The sequence below is a fragment of the Chelonia mydas genome, chromosome 22 (genome assembly GCF_015237465.2).
Source record: "Chelonia mydas isolate rCheMyd1 chromosome 22, rCheMyd1.pri.v2, whole genome shotgun sequence".
NCBI classification, from domain to species: Eukaryota; Metazoa; Chordata; order Testudines; family Cheloniidae; genus Chelonia; species Chelonia mydas.
Genome location: NC_051262.2, coordinates 8675972 through 8697515, shown reverse-complemented (window position 1 = coordinate 8697515; position 21544 = coordinate 8675972). Strand labels below are relative to the sequence as shown.

The 21544-nt window shown below is 50.1% G+C and overlaps 1 protein-coding gene across 4 annotated transcripts in view; it reads left to right on the top strand.

Annotated features, from left to right (window-relative positions):
- OPCML (opioid binding protein/cell adhesion molecule like) overlaps positions 1-21544 on the top strand; it is a 702725-nt gene that overhangs the window by 371443 nt on the left and 309738 nt on the right. For 2 of the 4 annotated variants that reach the window (XM_007066975.4, XM_043533935.1), the window contains exon 2: positions 4706-4790. In XM_007066975.4, the coding sequence (XP_007067037.2) occupies positions 4706-4790 (85 nt within the window). Of the gene's footprint in view, positions 1-3954; positions 4791-21544 lie in introns of those variants that run through there. The other 2 variants (XM_043533936.1, XM_037882396.2) reach the window with 2 other exon arrangements.

Below are 21544 nucleotides of genomic sequence, written 5' to 3'. Positions count from 1 at the left end.
AGCTTCTGGCCCCATTGCCTGACTCACTCCCCAGCCTCCAGTCTTCCCAGCCCTCCCTAATTACTTCCAGGCCTGTACTCCTGACCTTTGCAAGCTGCTGATTAGAGCAAGGAGGGAGAAATCTCCAAGGGCAATTGTGACCAACCTCCGCCACTAATAAACCCTGAGATTGACAATCAGAAGGGAGGAAAGAGGGGGGGAGAAGGGACTCGTCCTCACAGTTTCAGTTTCTTTCTGAGCCGATCAGAGCTTGTTACCATCACGAGTGGCAATCCACCCACTGCCGAACCCTGGGTACCCCAAGGAGATCATGCTGAGCTCCAAGAACTTCTCCTTTCTGTGATTTTATTAGAGATTGGTTTGAGGCAAAGCCATGAAGCTGGGCACCCATGTGGGCTGGGGGTGTTTGAAATCCAGGTATGGAGTTTGCAGATCGCCCCATCTTCGTAACAAGTGTTATTATTCTTAGAGGGCCCACCGAAACTCAGGGCCCAATTGTGCTGGGTGCTGTGCATACACCCAGTATGCCATAGTAAGAGGCAATCTCTGCAGTGAATAACTTGCAGCCTAAATAGACTTGACAAAGGGCAGGAAAAAGAGCAGTATTATCCCCATTTTTTCTGACAGGGAACTGAGGCACACAGAGACTAAGGGCCAGATTTTAAAGTTATTTAGGAGCCTAATTCCCCCAGTCATTTCTTTGGGAGTTAGGCACCTAAATACCTTTCAAAATCTGGCCCAAGATCACACAGGAACTCTGTGGCAGAGCTGGGAATTGAACCTGGGTTTCCTGAGACCCCAAGCCAGTGTCTTAATAACAAGCCCTCCTTCCTTTCATTTTCCCTTTATAAGGGTGGACCCAAAGCTCCACTTCCCATCAACCCCAGCTGTCACATTCAGAACCAAATTTTGTGCCCTTGGCCCTTCTATAGTCTGACAAAAAACCCACCCACCCCCTCTTTTGCAAAGTTCTCTGTCTTCCCTCCCCATTCCTACTCCTTTCTATTGAGATCAGCATGTTCACTCATTATTAACTGCACCATGGGTCCCAAACGCATTAGCAGTGGGATTCAAATGTACCCCAGAAAAGTTACAGTGACTGCATCACCCACCACCGAAATGCAGCCGCCTCTGGGGCATAACGTGGCAACTGGAAATGTGAAGGATGGTAGGAGGCGTGTGGAGGTTAGTGGGGCAGAAAGGCACTGAAGGTTAGTTAGCCAGAGTGGGGAAAGGTTATCTTCTTGTCTAAACTCTGCATGTTTGGAAAAGAATAGACGTTACGGCAACTTTTTATCTCTCCTCAATCGCTTGGCTCAATCCCCAACTGTAATATCCTATGGATCCACCATTCCACATTTAATCTGCTTGTGCTTCCTGCTCTTCTGTGTCCAAAACAGCCCCGGGGGCGAGTCTGGTTTAGCGAATAAGCTGCACAGTCTCCTTCACAGTCGTTCCACTTCATTGGGTAAATACCCAGTTAGGTAGGTTTTTGTTACATAAATATGTATAACATTCTCTCTCTCTCTCCTCCCCCGTCGCTCATGCACATGCCCAGCTATAGCTAGCAAGGAGTTATCTGTCTATCTATCCATCCCCCCTGTCTGTAGCTATCCATCCGGTCATGCGTATTCTTATCTCTGGAGGCTGGCTCAGCCCTTTCGAAGGTAGATATGCACTGAGGCAGGATCTCAGTTCAGTCTTCCCCTTTATGCATTACACCCATTTCAGCGTTATTTCAGAAACATGCACTGTGTGTCAACAGCTTCCTATCCCAAGGGGTAAACACCAATTTACCCAACAGACCGGAAAGCCCCTGCAGCAGCAATCACTCCAGTCAACCCAGTCCTGGTGCTGGTACATGCTCGGTGGACTCGATCTCCCTACGTAGGGCCGAGGTGCAGCTGGTTTGTGGTTTATCCCTTCCTCTCAGCAGCTCCATATGCATTTCCCCTCTATTGATGCCTGGGATGATCTGGCAGGGGCAGCAGGCCAGTCTCTCAGTTACCTTCAGCCCTCAGCAACCCTGCTTAAGTGCACCAGCCAACTTGAATGTTTGGGGTGAAGCAATTTTTTTTAAAGAGCTATGTCACCTTTGGATGGAAAGCCCAGGCTCTGCCCAGTTTCATCAGGCCCGGCTGCCCTATTTATCCATATGACGTAGCCAGCATCTCTCAGCCATAGCTCTTGCCTTGAGGCAGTGTGAGTCCCTGCAGCATTAGGCCCTTGGCTAGTGCTGTGTCTTTAGGGTCGTGACATTTCAGCGCAAGATAGAAATTGATCTGGCTGGTCAGATTCTTCCAAAAGGCCTGAGCAATGCCAGGGATCCTCTGTCACATTATACACACCTCCAGGGTCCTTTCCATTTCAAAGCGCTTCAAATCTTAGTGCCCTCCCCTACTTCCCCCTCCCCGAGTTTAGGGGACCTTTAAGGACTCTAAAAGCTCCCAAGTCTGTAGCCAGAGTCAGGAAATTGTAACCACTACATTTGGAACTTGCCTCATGCCCATCACACCCCCAATCTAGGGAAGGCACACGGAGGCATAGCAAACCAGCTAGAACTCCCTTCACTGGCCATATCATCCCACGTACAGTGTACCCCACATCTCCCAGGGTAGGTAACACGTCCTCAGATGCTCCCTCTGATCATGGCCCTAGTGGGTTCCATCAGAGGGAGAAATCTAACAGGTGTTAACAGATAGCTTGCTACTGGTGAGTCTGTGCTGCAGGGGCAGGAAGGGGTTAATTTTGCAGGCAGGCCATTGAACCCTCACCTGGTCAGCAGCCTGTTGGCAGGGCCTCTGAGCTGCTTCCTGAGCTACCAGGAAATGCCCAGCCTTGTAGAACAGGTGCCACGCAGGGGGCCCTCTGAGCCCCATGTGCCTGCTGGGTGATCCTTGGCAGGGGCCTGTTGATGGTCATGGCAGAGGGCACTCTGTACTGGGCTGCGAGGGGCGGATGAAAAGGCTTGAGCATCTCCTTGTGCAGTGGCCTTTGGGTCAGTGCTTGGCAGCACACAAGGAGGAACTTGCTTGGATGGCGAAGGGGAAGGCTTGGCAAGGGGAGCCCTGCGCTTAGATGGCGGGTGGGGCCAGGGGGGATCTGCGTTCAATTTGTGTGGGGTATGGCGGGGCCAGGGCTGGGGGCTGTATCCCCAGGAGTGGGTCGAGAGGAAATGGGTTGCTCGGGGCACGGGCAGGGTATGCGGGAGGGGTGCCGGAGGCCGCCTGGGGGCATGGAGAGGAAGGAAGCAGGCGGTACCGGGGGTGTGGGAGAAGCTGAGCAGGTGCTTGGGAGCAGGCTATTATTGATGTGTATTGTGGTAGCACCTAGCAGCCTCAGTCATGGACCAGGACCCCCTGGTGCTCGGTGCTGCACAAACAGAAAGAAAAGCCGGTCCCTGCCCAATCAAAATATAAAAACTAGAGACGACAGCTGGAGCCGGACAGAGCACAAGGAAACGGCGAGACACTACGCGACAGGCGGGGGTCCCGCGGCTGTGGGGCGCCCGACTGCAACCCCAGCAGCCAGCGCCGATGCCTGCCGTGCGGGAGCTTTATTCTTCTCACAGGGGTCCCGGCTGCAGCAAGGGTTTAATTACACCCCCTCCCCAAACACCCCCCCCCACACACACTCCTCCCGGCTGCTCTGCTGCGCACCGGCCCGGCGCGGCGATGGTTAACGGGGGCGGAAGATGCTGGTGGTCCCCTGGCTCGGTGAGGCGGGACCCCAGCGCACGCCCGGATCCCGGCGCTCGCACGGCACCCGGCGCCGGCGGGGTGAACGCGGGGGAGCCCCGCGCCGCTCAGTGCGGCGGGGCCGGAGCCCGAGCGCGGGTCGCGGCCACCCCGGGGGAGCCCGCGCCCGGGCGGGCGGGCGGCGAGGCGGAGCTCCCGGCCGGGAGGCAGCGCGCAGCCGGGATGCTGAGAGCCGGGGCCGCCGCCGGCTGCTGCGCGCCCGCCGCCGCGTCCTCCCCTCGCTGAGCCCCGCCGGGGGCCGCCGGGCTCCCTCCCCGCGCCCGGCCCGGGCGCTGCCTTTGCCTCGCCCGGCGGGGGACCCGCAGGGGCCGCTGCGCCGCAGGGAAGTTTCGATCTTGCGACAGAAGCAATCTGTCGTGGCTTTCCTTTATTTTTCCTCCCCCTTCCTTTTCTCTCTCCCCATCCCCCCGCCGCTCCTGCCCCCCTGCCCGGGACCAGGCTGGGCTTAGCCGCCACCCTCCCTTTCTTGCCGGGGAGGCTCCCGCGTCCTCCTCCTGGGCTGATAAACTTTTGATGGCGGGTCTCCGCGGCGCGTGCCCAGCGGAATCGTAAAGTGGCGTCTGGAGCGGGCGGCAGAGCTGTGACCTTCATCTCCCGCGCGGCACCTCGCCCCCTCCTCTTCCTCCGCCCCCCCGCCCCGCCAGGGCTCCCTTCCTCCTCCTCCCGCGCCCCAGGACTACCGGGGGCTCCCTGCGGATGCTCGGCGCTCTGCGGCTGGATTGCCAGGGGCTCTGCTAGTCTCCGAGGAGCTCCGTGGCTGCCCCGCGCTCCCACCCCGTTTGCTTCTTCTTCCCCCCCGCCCCGCTCCCCCGTTTCCCCTCGCCGGGGGTGTTTCTGGCCTTTCGGAAAGTCCCTGCTGCCCAGGATGGGGGTCGGCGGGTGCTTAGTCGTGCCCTGGAGGTGCCTCGTCGTCCTCTGTCTCAGGCTGCTCTTCCTTGTGCCCGCAGGAGTGCCCGTGCGCAGCGGGGATGCCACCTTCCCCAAAGCTATGGACAACGTGACCGTCAGGCAAGGGGAGAGCGCCACCCTCAGGTAGGAGCAGATGTTTTTTTCTCTGGGTATCTACAGGGGTCTTGCTCTGTGGGCGCCCCGGCCCCAGGTGCATGCCAGGAGGGGCCGCGTGGGAGTGGACGCACCCGGCTGAGCCAGGGGCTTTGGATGCCACATTGCAACGGGGTTGAGCCTTGGCTCTGGCCATTTCTCCCGTAAAAACAGGTTGAGAGGGTTTGTCGTGAATGGGGCGGGGTGAGACCCCTGAGTCAGGGAAGAACGTGCAATGCTGAGGCTGGGGCTCTGGAGCTGGGGCCCAGTGGGCTGGGAGTGGGGCGTTGGGGGGGGGTGCTGACACGGTAACGGGGGTTTCTCTGCGTAGAGTGTCAGGGTGTCTAAAGGAACAAAGAGGGCACGTTCTGTTGTTTCTTCGGCACTGGGTCGTGGGTGCCAGACGGGAGGTTGCAGTGAAACGTGGGTGCGGGGTGGCGTATTGGCAGTGTCATGTTGGAGCTGGCAGGAGAACGTTGGTGCCAGACAGTGAGCTGGCAATTGGGTTTAGGTGGCAGACAGTGAGCTAGGGCTGGCTGACACTCCAGTTCTCTTCCTAAAGTTGTGTGTGTGTGTGTGTGTGTGTGTGTGAGAGGAGAGGTGGGGTGGGTATCAGGGCTCTGTACTGCTTGTGTATCTATGCCAGCCTGCATTTCTAACCGGTTTCCAGGGCTGTGATGCCTCCGGAGATGTCGGTATTTTGCCTTCATCACTTTATATTCTCTGCACAGATCTGTTAATATCAAATCAATCTTTTACTCCGGGGGTGCATCTTATGAATTCTGATGGATGTTTTACCTTACACTGTTTGCTGCAAAAGAAATGCAGGCAACTTATATGCAGACGGGCCGCTTCTACATGAGGCAGTACAGCAGAGCGTCCCTTTCCCTTTCCTCAGCGAGTTACAGGTGTGCCCCGTATGCTGTGGGCACATGGTGTCGGCACAGCAGAGGCAGCCGGTTCAGTACATGCTGACTGTGCTGTTTGTGGTCAGACAGGTCCAGTGTTTTTCCAGTTATCTGTGCGGCATGAAGTGTCTGTGGTGGGGTGTGGATTTTGCGTACGGATCTTAAACAAACAGGTCCTAAGAACTTTGCATTCTGCTGCCCTGTCTCGAATGCCAAATAGTCTGTGATTCCACTCCACCACACTAGCCTGCCTGCTTCCTTCCATACACCCAGAACGGCAGGGCTGCAGTAAGCAGTTCTTCCTCCCAAACTGGCACAAGGGGGTGCAACACTCAGGCTACGTGTGTCATCATATCCTCCTCTAGCAGCTGACCCACATAGCGGATAAGAGCTACTACGATTACCAGCTGGCATTTCCTCCTTTGCCCCATTTACCTACCCGCTTCCTGGTCTGTCATCTCCCTGCTTCATGGGCAGAGGGGCTCACGGAGGGAGATGGACACATCGCACCCCGCCATTCAGACAGCAGCCTTGTTAAAACAGGACCCGCAACACCACTGCCCCTTTCCAAAGCTCATTCCCAAAATTAGCTAATGAGCCCACACATCCCCTTCTGAGAAAAAAGAGCAAACAGAACAGAAATCCAAAGCACAAAGGTAAAGTGCCACCCACGTAGTCATACAGAGGGGAATTGGGGTTAGGACTTGGGTTAGAACTCAGGACTTCAGTCCTGTGCTCAGCCCTCTGGCTCTGAAATAAACACACTTTCTGCAGGCCAGTCAGAGCCCCCCCCAGCTCCCCTTTGTGCTCCATCCTCTTCAAGGTCAGATTCTCCCTGAGGTCTGCCCAGCCCAAGTCAGGGTGGTTTACACCTTGTGATTAAAGGGACGCAGGTTAAAAAGCAAAAGGCACAATTTCCGTTTTGCTCCCAATAATATAGCTTCTGAGATAGTGAACCTAAGCTGGGTAAAAATCTCATTGTCCTTTCTCCCTGGATGCTGCTTGGTGGTTTTCTGAATTTCTCCCAGCCTGGAAAATGGAGGCAGACTAGTTTGTAGACTTTGAGGTTCTCATGCTCTAGCAAAGTGCTGTGATGTTAGGGCTGCAGATCTAACAGGGAGAGGATCATATGTTCAAAATATAAAGCCATTTTCTTTTAGAGTTCTTGGTTTTAAATCATTGGGCACATGCCTCTTGGTCTAAAAGCTTAAATTTTAGGGATACATTTGATCTGATGCTGTCTCTGATGCACTCTCTGATTTCCACCAGCAGAGGGCCAACTTTGATCTATTTTTTGAGGCTCTGGCCTGGTTGCCTGCTGTTAAGGATGAAACTTGCGGCAGCTGGCCTTGGGAACGCGAAAGGTTGGGAAGAATCCAGCCCCATAGTTGTTGGGCTTTTCAGCCTTCCTGTAAGAAATGACATTCCCCAGCAGAACTGTTAACTGCCTCTTATTAGCAATAGGACCCTGTTAGGAGAACCCCAGAGCTGTGTTCTTTATACTCCTGTCTCTTCATGGTATCCCCTCTCCTCTCGCTGTGTCTCATCCAGACTGTCTCTTGCTTCCTTCGCATTCTCTCATCTCTTTCCTTTCTTCTTCCACTTTATCTTCATCTGTTCTTCCCCTACTCCTTTCATTCCTTTTTCAGGTTTCAGAGTAGCAGCCGTGTTAGTCCGTATCCGCAAAAAGAAAAGAGGACTTGTGGCATCTTAGAGACTAACCAATTTATTTGAGCATAAGCTTTTGTGAGCTACAGCTCACTTCATCGGATGCATTCAGTGGAATCTCTTTCTCTCCTTTCATCTTTTTTTTTTTTTGCCCTGTATCTCTGTCTCGTCAACCTCCCCCTCTTTATCCTCTGTCTCCTCGTCACTGCATGCGTCTTCTCCACTTTCCCTATTTCCACACTCTGCCCCTTCCATCCTTCCATCCCCAGCCACGCTCCTTGCAGTGAGCCACTCCCCTGTCCGTCCTTTGCACTTGTGCCGGTGGTGGTATCGCTGGGAGCCCAGCCAGAGGAATTGTGTTCAGCTGTCCTTATGTCTTTCCATGATAACTGCTTGCCAGGCTCTGCTGGTACCTCCTGCCAGCCCCACTTCCAGCTGGCCCTGCCAGGCTTACTTTTGAATTTTTGCCTCATCTCTCGGGTGCCAGCCCTTAGAAGCCAATTAGTTGCTCAGTGAGCTAAAGAAGATTCAGGACCTCCTAACGTGGAGCGCTCGCAGTGTCTATGCTAGCCCATCGTGCCCACAGCTTCTTCATTAATCAGCTTAACCAGGTGGACCTCTCAGGGAATGGTTTGTCTAACGGGGGTCAGCACAAAGCCCTGGGAGGCTATCAAAGCCAGGGCACCAGCTTCCCTTCTGTGCTCCACCATGGTGCCGCTTCCCTTCCCAGGGGCTCCACTGCGCAGAATGATCCGTACGTGTGTGGAAGAGCACAGCCTTAGCTCTCTCTGGAGCTGGGTTATTGCCATCACACGGGAGAACTCCACTGCCCATAGGAACAATCCTAGACTGCCAGGGCTTTCATTGCTGAAAGCAGCTGTTGCTGCTTAATCCGGCTATCTGAGACAGACATGTGCAATTCATCTTTAAAGTGAACCTTCCGCTTCCCTCAGATATGTGGTATGGCATTTGTCCTTACCTGAGATGTGACACCAGCAGCCGTGCAGTGGGCTGCGGCGTTTTGCAGGGATATGGTGTATCAGGGATGTAGTGGAAAATGATTTGCATCAGCACTGAGCAGGCTGCACTATCCTGCAGGAGACGATATATCAAGGATGCAGCTGGTGCTGATTCGGAACAGCCCTGTACAGCAGACCGCAGTGTCTTGCAGGAGACAGTGTATCAGGGATGCATGTGATACTGACATGCAGCTTCAGGGAGAAGGTGCATTGGGCTGCACCTGACACTGATTTGTGGCTTCACCATGCCACAGGCTGCAGTATCTCAGAAGACAGTGCAGTGGGATGCATGCATGCAATACAGATTTTAAAACATCCTTCCCCCATGGGACAGGAAAGCAGTGAGGCCCTTAAAACAGACTTCAGAGGCTTACTGCATTATGCATTGATGACAGGTTGCATTATGCCTCCAGCATGCACAGTCTCTGATGTGATCCTGGCATGAAATGCAGAGTCCACACCCAGATTGTGGAGGGAGGTGGCATTGACAGCTGTCTGGTGAGGAGACTGTTGCTTTAAAAGAGAAGTTAGAGGTTTCTTTTTCCAGTAACGAGAGGACCTGTAGGGCCTTCCAGCAGTTTCACAAACCAGGGTCCAGAGACGCGAGCTCATTTATACCTGTAAGCCCTGAAAATGCACTTTTTAGTTTTCACCCAGAAGGTCCCTTTTAAAATGATAATGCAGGAGGGCCTGATGCGGAGAGGTGTAGAGCACCTGAAACTCCATGTTGACTTTAATGGACTTATGGAAGCTCATCACCACTCTGGATCAGTCCTTAACAGAACTTAATAGAAGTTCACCCAGTCCTTAAATGCATACAGTGCTGAAAAAAGGACCAAGTTAATAGAAGAAATGAGATCTACAATGGAGAGCAGGACTTTTGGCTTTTCTGGGGGGCAAATGAAGATTCCACACAGACAAGCAATAGCTTAGCGCTCCCCTGGGTCTTAGCTGCTCCTGAATCTCTCTCTGCTTTTTCTTCCTAGAAATCTCTTGCATAATCTATGGCTCCGTCTACTGGCAGCTTCCAGTGTCACTTTAGATCATTGCCGTACAACCATTCTCATATTTTAATGGAAAACTTGCTGTTTTGTTTTAAGAACAAACAATTCCCTTAGTACATTTACACACTTTACATCTCAAAGAAACTCCAAGTGGTTTACAGTCGGTCTATACACTGTGGATAAAATCAAACAAACAGCCAACCCGTTACCAACTGCTGAAATGCAGCCACTTCTGGTGTGAAGCACAGTAGCTGTTTAGTAGCCCACAGAAACGGTCACTACATAGCAGTTAGAACAGGAAAGGAAAACACACCAATCAGCTTGAAACTAAAAGTAAGAATTTCATTATCTAGCTGGAATTTGGTCAGGACGTAAGGGTTAATGTTCCCATTCTTGTGGAAAGTGCTGTGGAATAACCATGTGCTGGGCTGCAGTTGTACATCTCCTCTGAAACCCCATTTCCAGTCACACACTGGTTCAGTCCTGACTTTGTGGGAAGAGTGCCACCTACTGAATGACCAACATTTCTACCTGTAGTACCCAGGTACTCCCAGGAGGTATCTCATCCAAATACTGATTGAACTGTACTGGTGCCTGTCATAAAAGGTTGGTTTGCTGGCAACATAATCAAGGCAGTGTGGTTTTCGGTAGATTCCCATTCTTATTGTACTTTAACATTTACCACAATAATGGGATTTTATCTAGCTTATTGACTTTCGCAATCTGTCCCTGCGCCGCTCTGGTTTTGGCAGCCCTTAGTGACAAAGAAGTTCTCTCCAACGTAATGACATGCACTCTGACCACGCACAGACCACACAGAAACTGAGGTCCTGCAGCGGTGCTACCTCAAAAGTCCCATCTAACTGAGCGGAGTCAAGTCTCATCACAGAAAGTCATGAACAGAAGCAGAATTTTCAAGGCTTTAATCTGTAGTTAAGAAATAGTAGCCCGTTTATAAAGGCAAAGAAAGTGTGCTCTAGCGAGTACGGGAACAGCGGAGAGACAGAATGCTTGAGTTCTGTTTCTGTCTCTGCCACTGACTTGCTGTGCTGCGACCTTGGGAAGGTTCCTTTACCTCTCCATGCATCAGTTTCCCCATCTGTAAAATGGAGCTCACAGCACCTGCTTCCTAGAGGAGGTTACACGCAGTAATTCCTTAACAGTTGTAAAATGCTCTGAGATCCTTGGATGAAATGCACTACACATAAGCACCAAGCATTTTTATTTAATAAAAAATACGGACGCACAATGCTGAATTGTTCCCATATTTAAAAGAAAGTTTAAAAGTAAGATTTCTGCCCCATTCACTTCCAATGAAACCTTGGCCTCCCCAACCCTTCTTCGTTTAAAAACTAAAGAAACAATAGAACCTTGCTAATGTACCCAGAAGACTTTGTGATTCACTGAACGAACCCAATTAAAAAGCAAACGCCAGGATAAAACATCATGAGACACGGTTCCTTTGTTTATTTTTTGCTATTATAGTTTTCATGATTTCTGACAGTGCTGCATCGTTTTGTACAATAAACTACTGAAGCCTGTTTCCCAGCACATAATGAGGTTTGGTAATATAAGACTACTTCAGACAGGCAATATGGACCAATGGATTTGGGCACTGGTCTGGGAGGCAGGTGACCTGGGATTTATTCCAGGTTCTGCCATTGATCTTGGGCAAGCTACTGTCTGCCTCTGTGCCTCAGTTTCCCCAGCTGTAAAGTGGGGCTAATGACACTCGCCACCACTGAGCTATAGGGATGAAAAGTCCTAGATAGAGCAGAGAATTTGCACGGCAGCTACTTCGCTGCTATTAAATCCTTGCTGCCTGCTGCTTTTTTGTGCGCCAATGCGAAAAGCCCGGGGAATAGTGAAGGCCAGATTAACGAGGCCCTACTCTGTCACTGCCCCCCTTTCTCCCCCCAAAAGTTTCCCAAAGCAGCTAAATATATACCTGCCATTTACAAGGTAGAGCTCCCTGCATGTAGGAGCTGTAATTGGCGAGTCAGTGAAATTACAGCCATGGGTTCTGGCATTTGGATCCTCCTCGTTGGCATAATAATTCCCCCCTGGGTAGCTGGTATTTAACTTGTCTTATCTGTTCCTGATAGGTATAATTACAGTGCCCACTCATTTAACTGTAATATCAGAGCCATTGTCTGGGTGTTGGAGAAAGGGCATGGGGGTGAAGGAGAGTTCCCCTCTGTGCCAACCTCTTACATCGAGACAAGTGCTATTACAGGACTGCAGCTGCTATGGTACTGCCATAATAATGGCCCGTACCCAGCCCTCTGGATTCATGCACGGTGGAGTGTTTGAAATTCTCATTCACACTTTGCAGCTAGGTTCCATCTCCAGTGAAGCGCGAGAGGTAGCAGTAATAGGAACGTCTGATGTTTCTATAGCTCCTGACGGCACCTAAGTACCTTTGAGGATCTGGGCCCCAGTGAATTCAGCATTGGCTTTAGATCAGGCCTTTGGAACATGCTCCTCAACAAAGCTTAGCCACTGATTCTGCCAATACCCCTCTTGGAGCCTGATGCTGCACCATGGAGGCAAGGGGTGTTTTCCCACTGGCTGCTCTGGGTACGAGGTCAGACCTGCTCTCTTTGTCTGAACATTGTCCAGGGGGCTGGGTAGAATACAACAGACAGGAGAAGGAAGTGGGTGAGTGGAGACCCGAAGACAGTGAAATTGCAACCAGAAAACTGGAACAACAGTCTTAGCTTTAAAATCTGCTTTGCATAATGCAGCAGGTCTCTTCTGGCTTCACAGAAAAGAAAGAGTGAGAGAGTTGCACGCTGTTCTATGAGGAATATGATTTAAGTTCTAGCAAGGTTCCTGTATTTCTTTCTAATGAAAAGCCAGCATCCACACACAGCTCCAAACACTTGACACTTGAGCTTTATTCCTCTGAAATAGTTACAAGCCGCAATATTCAGCTACAGAGGTTCAGATGAAATGTTTTGTAACCCCTTTGCTGAGGAATACACTAAATCTTCTGCAGGCATAAGAAGATCCCCTGGATTGAAGATGGTAATAGCTGCCGTTCGTCTGGACATATGCACAGTTCCTAGAGTTCTAGTCTTTGTTTCTGGAAAGGGCTTAGGAGTTAACGCCACAAAACGAAATCGGGACCCAAGAGAACCCTCGCTGTTCCGATTTCCATCTTCCGAAGTGTTTCTTGGTTCCACTACCTTCTTTCATAGTTTGTTTCTTGAATCTAGATATTTTTTCCATTTCCTGAATTTATTTGGTTTTCCCTCAACCCTAAAGTAAGGATACCTCATACAGCAGCCATATGCATTATTTTAAATGATAATCTAGATGCTATAGTCAAGCAGACAATTCATGAGGAATAACTAATTCAGTGAATTTCACCTCTTTTCCCCCCCACCCCTTTTGCCAGTTATCTGTGGGTGGGAGTCCAGTTTGTCTCCAATTTTATTCATGCAAAACAATTCACTGAATAATTCCTGCCAGTAATTCTTTGTCTGCTGTGAGCAGTTTGTTGTGGGGTATTTGACGTTCAAGCTGATTTGATAGGACACGTACAACTCATGTTTTCTGTTCCCTGGTTGGATGAGCTATAACTCTCAATGGTTAGATCTCCAGTGCCAATACTCACAAATACTAATTGTATATTTGTTTTCTATTCATAGTCTCCAGTAGCCTGTAAACTCCTTGAGGCAAGGACCATCTTTGGGTTCTGCGTTAGTACAGCACCTAGCGTAACGGGGTTCTGGTACATGAGTAGTGCTAATATAATAATATTTGCTTAAAACTGGCTGCATGCATGAACATTCCCCCCCAGCTAACTTGTTCATTAGAATATGTGAGGAAAGCAAACACAAAAGGGCATAGAGTCCCATCAAAAGAAATTTGTTTAAGTAGTTGGACAAATGGTGGTGGAAATAATTTTTTGCAGTAGCCATCCCACTCTGTGTTATACCTGCTGAAGAGGAGTACAGCTGTTAGTCTGGACTGGCTGATGAAATGAGGTTCTCTTTCTAGTCCTCTCCTCAGCAGGGCAGTGCTGCATATAGAGGAAGGAAGAGGGTTTAGTTCTGCCCTTTGCAGGATACAGCTCAAACCTTTAAGCACGGGATCGGATTAGCAAAGTGACCATTGCCTAAGCGCGTTGTGGATTACCTGCAGCTAAATGTCCATTGCAGAATAGGGTGCCTCTTGCTTCCAGTTTGTGCTGCAAGGAGCCTTGGGTAAGGGCTTGTTTACATGGAGAAATTGACTAGCATAGCCATTGTTGAATAAAATATTCAGGAATAGCTCACCGGATTGACACTCTGTTCTGTAGTAAAAGTGCCTTTATTCCAGAATCATCAGTGCACTTCCAGAGCAGAGTAATTTATTCTGGAATAAAATCACGTTTATTCTGGGACAGCGGGTCAACGCAGGGAGCTATTCTGGAACACTTCCTTGACACTTATAGCTTATTCCTCAACAATCCTTATGACTCAATCTGGCCAATTTCTCCACTTAGACAAAGCCCTAAGACCCTTTGAATTGCCCTATGAAGGACGGAGACTCCAGCTGAGCAGGAGAAGGTTCTTTCGTGGTTTCTCCCTCCCTATGGGGAAATCCAGGTTTCTCTTTTCCTGCTGTTTATGCAGCAAGGATATGAAAAGGGATTGTGTGTGGTGGAGAGGCTTCCTTTGTATCCCAGTGAGGGAGTGGATGGAGCTGGGGAAAGGGAGAAAGAGACCAAGCAAGAAAGAGAAGGGGAGGATTGGAAGGAGAGAGAGACAGGAAAGTAGAGGGAAGAGTGGAAGAGAAAGAAAGGAAAAGAGAGTAGAAAGCAGGAGAGCTTGAAGCTTGAATGGCAGTGCACAACGGGAAGCTTGTAAAGTTCACTGCTCCGAGAATGCGAGAGTTCTTAAATCAGACCCAAGTAATCAACACAACTGGCCTGAGGACAGGAGGGAAAGGTGGTGGCTGGAGATAGCTAAGATTAATGGGGTTTCGGTTTAAGCCAGCCTGCTGTTACCCATCCCCCAGGATACGTCACAGCGGGGCAGTGCCTTCCCTCCTGTCATTATTTATTTATTTGTTTATATATTTAGTGTGTATATACATTTTTAAAAAAAATCTAACAAATTTCTAAGCCATATAAATCCAATTACCCATGTTTTGCCTTGCGGGAGCGAGGGAGATTAATGTTGGTATTTTGGCAGGAATGTAAAAAGAAATAGGTGGTAATAACCATGAAGGCTCGTAAAAAGGAGCGCACAGACTAGTCCATGCCTGGGAACTCGGCCGTAATTCTCATGGGCCTTTGCCACTTGCCATGTGCATGTGCCAGGACCCTGTTCTCCCCACAGGGGGGCAGGGAAGAGCCAGGTGCTTTCCGGACCCTTGAGCAGCTTATCCTGAAAGAGAAGGCTTCAGTGTGGGAATAAGAGAAGAGTTGGATAATAAATGTGTTGCCCTCCTACAGCGTCTTCCATTCAGGGACCTTGAAGTGCTTCGCGGATGTTAAGTGAGGAAGCCCCAGGGCAGCCCTGTGAGTCTGGTATGGATGGCCCCATTTTCCAGATGTGGAAACAGAGTCACAAAGCAGCTGAGGACCTGTTTTGCAGATTTGCAAAGGGTCCTCAACTCCTGCTGAAGTCAACAGGAGCTGCACGTGCGCCTTACTCTTGAAATTCAGGCTTGGTTTGACTTGGCTCAACGTCACTCAAGAAGTTTATGGCAAACTGAGGAGCAGAACCCAGCAGTTCAAAGTGCCAGTCTCCTGGTCTAACTACCAGTTACCCTACAGAGGCTCTATCTGTGCAGAGGAGCCCGTACCTCTGGCACTGGTGTAATTCTGCCCCTCATCTCCAACTCAGCCCCATGTTTGTATCGTTTCTCCATGCCAAGTTCTTCTCCTGTCTCTTAGATTCATAGATATCAAGGTCAGAAGGGACCATCATGATCATCTAGTCTGACCTCCTGCACAATGCAGGCCACAGAATCTCACCCACCCACTCCTGCGATAAACCTCTCACCTATGTCTGAGCTACTGAAGTCCTCAAATCGTGGTTTAAAGACTTCAAGGTGCAGAGAATCCTCCAGCAAGTGACCCATGCCCCATGCTGCAGAGGAAGGCGAAAAACCCCCAGGGCCTCTTCCAATCTGCCCTGGAGGAAAATTTCTTCCCGACCCCAAATAGGGCGATCAGCTGAACCCTGAGCATGTGGGCAGTCTTCCCAGGTTCCTTGCCCTCCCCACCCGAGTACAAACCTGGCCACGTAAGGTACGTCTTCGCTGCAGGATTAACTCGCACCCGGGCCTGAGCAGCCACCCGGCAAAGCCCTACCCCAGTGACTGCATCCTCACTGGTGCTGCGCTCTGCCATGTGTGTCCTGAGGACTTCGGGGGCCACCGTCTGTGGTTCTTTGTGCCGCTCTATGATTCTTTCCCACGAATTGTGGGAGAACTTGTCTGTTCTTCTGGGCACGCAGGAGGGAATTGTGGGAAGGCTTTGGAGGACTATCAGCATTTGAGAGGTTTAGCCTGCAGCCTAACTGCAAAGTGGATGGGTTACCAGCCCATGCAAACGCCTCACTCAGGTCTTTAGCTTGTAGCTCCAAAAGGCCCAGCTAGCTCAGGTTAAAAGCACCATCAAACGTGTGTGAGTTTGATAGGTGGAGGGGAGAGGGGTTTGGGGCAACACCCTAGTAAGACCCCAGGCTAACTCTGCTGCGAAGACAGACCCATATGCTCCGTGCAATCAAGATGGTGTCACTATATAAAGCGTCAGAGATAAGAAACACAAACCTTGGCTTTGCTATTTCAGCGACCCCCAATCGACCTCCCACTCCTCAGGACCCCTAAAGCCCAGCTTCGGCATCTTAAATGTGTTTCTATCCTTTGCCCCTCCTAAATCACTGCTTTACCCCAGCTTGTGGAATCCCACTCCGCTTCCCTGTACCATTTATTAGTAACGCATCCTCACAACAGTATCTACTTTTTCTGCCATGCTTTGCAGCGGGCTCCTCGCACCGCGTTTATTACCGCAGTGTGTTTTATAACCCTCTTGATCAGAGGACATAAAAAGAAAAAGGAAGAGCGTAGCCCACAATCAACTCATCATTCCATAAACAGGGAGAGAGCCTTTAGCAGAGAGGAGAAAGCAACCCCTTGAACGGAGAGGCTGCTTTACGATGCATTTAATTCCAGCCATGCTGTTAAAGCCCGGATTTAAAGTCTTTTGTTCTATCACAGGAGTTGCCCTGATGCAGTGACAGGTCGAGGGAAAAGGACTGAGGTTGCGTCCACACTGCAGCGAGTCTCAGAGCCTGGGTCAACAGACTCACGCTCATGCCACCGGGCTAGAAATAGCGGTGTAGACGTTCGGGCTGGGGCTGGAGCTTGTCTCTAAAACTTTACAAGGGTGGGAGGTTTTCAGAGCCCAAGCTCCAACCAGAGCCTGAATGTCTGCACTGCTATTTTTAGTCCCATAGCATGAGCCCTGGTTAGTTGACCCAGGCTCTGATACTTCCTGCTCCAGGTCTTTATTTTTTTTGCCGTGTAGACTTATTCTGAACCCATTTCCAGGGAGACTTGAAGTTACTGTGGGAAGCAGCCAGGCCTGAGGCTCATTGCAGCACTGGCTTCATTTGGAAGCAGTTAGTATGCATGTCGCATAAGATCTCTCTTTCCCTCACCCTGCCCTCCCTCTCCTTGCTCCTTGTTCACATATATTCCATTAAGTGAAATTGATTAGTTTTTTTTTTTTGCTTTGTTTTAATTACTATGTTTAACTGTGTAATTATTACACTGGCTGGTCCTGGCACTGTCTGAAACAGCCTTGCTTCCCTCACATCTGCGGGAGGAATATTCAGACTTCATTCAAGTTAGGGTGCCAGGGGAGCAGAGCATCTTTTGCGGATGTGTAAGGTACCTGGCATGGTTATTGCTCTGGAGGAAGGAGCTGTTTAGTCACAGAATCATAGATTTTAAGGATCACTACAATCATCAGGTCTAATCTCCTGCATAACACAGGCCATAGATTGTCATCTGGTAATTCTGGCATCAAACCCGTAACTTCTAGTTGGAGAATCCACCACATCCCTAGATAAATTGCTCCAATGATTAATTATCCGCAGTGTTAAATATTTGCATCTTGTTTCTCGTTTGCATTTGTCCAGTTTCAGCTTCTACTATCAGAAATCCTCTCCCCATGTAAGTACTTATTGACAGCGATTAAATCACGTCTTAATCTTTAAATTAAATAGATGGTGCTCCTGAAGCCTCCCCCTGTACGCCACGTGTCCCAGACCTTGTACCGTTCTTGTGGTTCTTCTCTAGAACCCTCTCCAATTTTTCTGCGTGCTTTTCAAAGTGCAGTGACCAGAACTGGACATGGTATTGCAGTAAAGGTGTCACCAATGCCATATACTCGAGAGTGTAAGAGAGTGTCCGACGTGGAAACGGGGCATGCAATCTTAAAAGTGGTTTTGGTTTGGCAGAGTCCTAGGTCTCATTTCCAGTGGGGAACAGCCATGACTCCAGCTATCAGTGTCCAGCACAACTGCAGTGTAGACAAGAGTGATTTGTACTAATTGAGCCAACCCAAGTTTCAAGCAAGACCAACTGTTGTAAATTGTGGCTTTCCTTGTGGGTGTGCCCTGGTGCACCTATGCCAATGGCTGGCCTCTGATGGGTGAAGTTGGGGCTAATGCCCAGTGGATCCAATGCCTTAGAAAGATTCTGCTCATTGTTTTTAACCAAGAATTTTTGGCAAAGTAAATTGGATAGACAATGTAAGGAATCCATGCCAGGGTTTGCACAAGACCCAGTGGTGGGAGAGTTACTGTGGGAGCATTCTGCAGATTCCAGCCTGAATGGATGTACTCAATAAGGTCACTAATAATTTACCCTAACAGTGAATTTTAGAGGATTAACTACATGTTTTGAGCAACCTGGAAACCAATAGCGTTCAATTAATAGATGCATTTCTCCCCACCCCCAAAATGATGCCTGATTTGCCAGATGGAGACAATTCTGGTCATATTTCAAAACCAGACAGCCCAGCCCCATGGGAAGTGGTGGAGGAATCTATACAATGAAATCAAGCCGTTGTCTGTTCCCAAGAGGTACGGGAGCAGACAAGGGCTTGATTGTTCAAATCACAATGAAAACCATGCTGGATAGACCACAAGAGTTGGGAATATAGTGTAGGGGAATGGGTATTGCTGACTGGGAGTGGGGGAGGGGAACGGATGAGGCACCGAGGAGTCATCCCTATTTTTGATCTCCAGTTTCTGTGCTTCTGCTTTCAGGCAGCCCTGCCACTGGTGCTGCAATGCAGCCCAAGCAAGAGAGACTTAACAAGCCCCAAGAGCTGCCCAGAAAGTTATCCTGACACCGAGTGACAGGCTCTCAATTGCTATCCTCTGGAGGCTTTAAACACACTTCTGCTAGGTTTCTAGAACTGGTTTTGTCTGATACCTGGAGAATCCTTGATCTGTTGTGACGCTTCCCCTGGCTCATCTCACCGCTCTTTGTTGCTTGCTTCAGCGTGCAGGTAAATGCCCACAGGTGCAGGAACTAGGGATGCTGGGGGTGCTCCCGCACCCCTTGGCTTGAAGTGGCTTCTATCATAGGTAGGGTTTACAGTTTGGTTCAGTGGCTTCCAGCACCCCCACTATACAAATTGTTCCTGCACCCCTGTAAATGCCTCGCATGACTGGAAAGCTTTTGGAAAGGCCTTCTCACGCTCTCCCTCTCTCCCCACTTCCCATCCAGTCTCACCTGCTCTTGGCATTTATTCCATAATCCTCATTGTAAGATCTGAGTGTCTGCCGAGTGTTACGTTAACTGCTTAGCATCCTAAGGCGATTCCTGGTCAGACGTCCCAGACTCAAGAGGTTTGGCTTAGAGATAGACCTGAACCCAGGCCCTGGATACCTGCAAAATAATTACTTGGATCTTGGGTTTGGGATTTTGCAAATGAGCCCAGCCTGCCCCGCCTCCCCCAGATTGGCTCATCCTACTACATTGCCTTGAACCTGAATGTAGCCACTTGGTCTCATCTCTAGTGCAGGTACAGTTTAGATAACCTAGATTTCTATGTGCTTTTCTGGCCCTATGACCTTCCGAGGTTCACCCACTGTCAGCCATTCTCCTGCACTCAGGCCCCAGCCCTAGCTCCCAATAGAAACTCTCTTTGTGGATTAGTAACATAAGTAGGCCCCTTTAGGCCTGCGGTAACTCTGTATTGCTTAGGGCTTCACCCATCCAAGGGCCCTGCTGTGTGCCCAGCCTGTCAGCCATCCTGCATCCTGTATTTCTAGCATCCCAGTCTCTTCCCTGTCTGTGGATCAGTCCCACAGGCAGAGACCGCATGGGATTCCAAGGTGAAAGATTCCAGGGATCTGTGTTGTGGATATGCCCAGGAGTCAAATGCACAGAAGATTTGGGGGAGTCACATCTGTCACCAAGACCCCTCAAAGCTGGAGCCAAAGCTTCACTGACTCGCTGTGCCATCCCCCTCACAACGTATCTGTCCCTGTGTGTGCTTTAGACACGGTCAGGTGTGTGGCTGGACGTAGCTTTGTCACATCTGTTCTTCTGGCTCAAATATCTGCTGGGTCCACACTCTGTAATGTCACCCAGGTCCGTAAAATGTTTCCTGGTGGCAAAGGTCTGATGCTGACAGTTCTGTCGAATTTAATAGAGTGTTCACCTTTCTGTAGGGTTTTTGAGTCACCCTATAGAATTTAATAGAGACTCCCATGCTGGCTGTAGAATTCTATAGGATAGACTTAACAACCTGTCGAAACGATCTCATTCTCTGCTGAAGTCGAAACTATTTTTAGAGTAATTTCTCTCAAAGCCTGTTTATTAGCTTCACCTCCTTACATTCTGCAGGAGAGTCTTGTAAAGGGCAGGTCTGTTACAGGGGTTGTGGGAGCGGGTTTGTGACCAGAAAGGGCAACAATTATATTCCATCTCATTGCTGTTGGGGTTCTGGAACCTAGCAGAGTGGTGCTAACACCTTCTCCAAACTGCCCCGCAGACCAATTAAGCACCTGTTGAGCCAAAGGGAGGGTGGGGGAGGGGGCTCGGATACACTCAATGAAGCCACACCAGGTGCATAAGTATAACCAGTTTTATTGCCAAGATATAATAAGCTTCCCAGCCTTCACGCGTTACTAAATACATGCTTTCCAGCAAGCAAGCAAGAATCGGTGCTTACGCCCCTTCTGCTACGGACAGTCCCGAACCCTACAGCCTTGTCCTTGAGGGCTCATAGCAGGCGCTGCTCCAGCGTGGGGAATTCCTGGGCACCCACAAGGCCAAAGTCCACAGGTGAGACTGTTCGTCTAAAGCAATTGGCATAGCCTTTTTTATCACCATCTCTTTCTCACGGAGGGGGGGCCCTGTATTCACCCACAAGCAGGCTCTGGCAGGAAACACTATTGCTTCCTATTCCCACACTTCTTGGGCCTCGCTTATCTCTTGACTTGTTTATTCTGTTGAATGGCTGCAAGCCAGCTCGGCTGGTCAAAGCCAGTTCACTACTAGCTCCCCCGAACTATGCTGTAACAACAGCCCGAGGTAACTTGCGGCCAGCCCCAACAGCACCACAACAGATTTCAAAGGAGAGCGAGGGCCCGTCCAGACTCTGCAAACATCCCATGCAGACGCTCAGAGACGTAGGCCAAGCATTTTCCCTTGATATTCTTTTTTTCTTTTTATTGCCTTGGTAAATCAATTACTGGGGCAGCCTGTCTGCAAAAAATCTCCTCCCTTTAAAAAGAAAGAAAGTTGTTCCACCTTCGAAGTGGTACATTAACTTCCCTGGCTGCGCGGTGACTGATGTACTGGGACAGCATTCTGCCTCTCCGCCCTCACCCACGTCCTGCTCCTCCCCGGGCGCCCTCGTCAGGAGCGGCGTTCCAGAAACGAGAGTGCAACTGCGGCTGTGTCGGTCTTGGAGCGGGCAGGGTGGAAGATTCTTAATTGTCGTCTGCAGCACCCAACCCCTGTTGTTCCAATCCCTGCCCTCTTCGCCCCCAAGTTCTGCCAATGCGCCCTCCCCCCCCACCTGCAGCACCCCCGGCTGCTCTATGTAACTGCCAGTAACCTCAGTCGTGTCTTGCGCCTTTGCCAGCTGTCTTCGTGCTGGTCCCCAGCGTAGC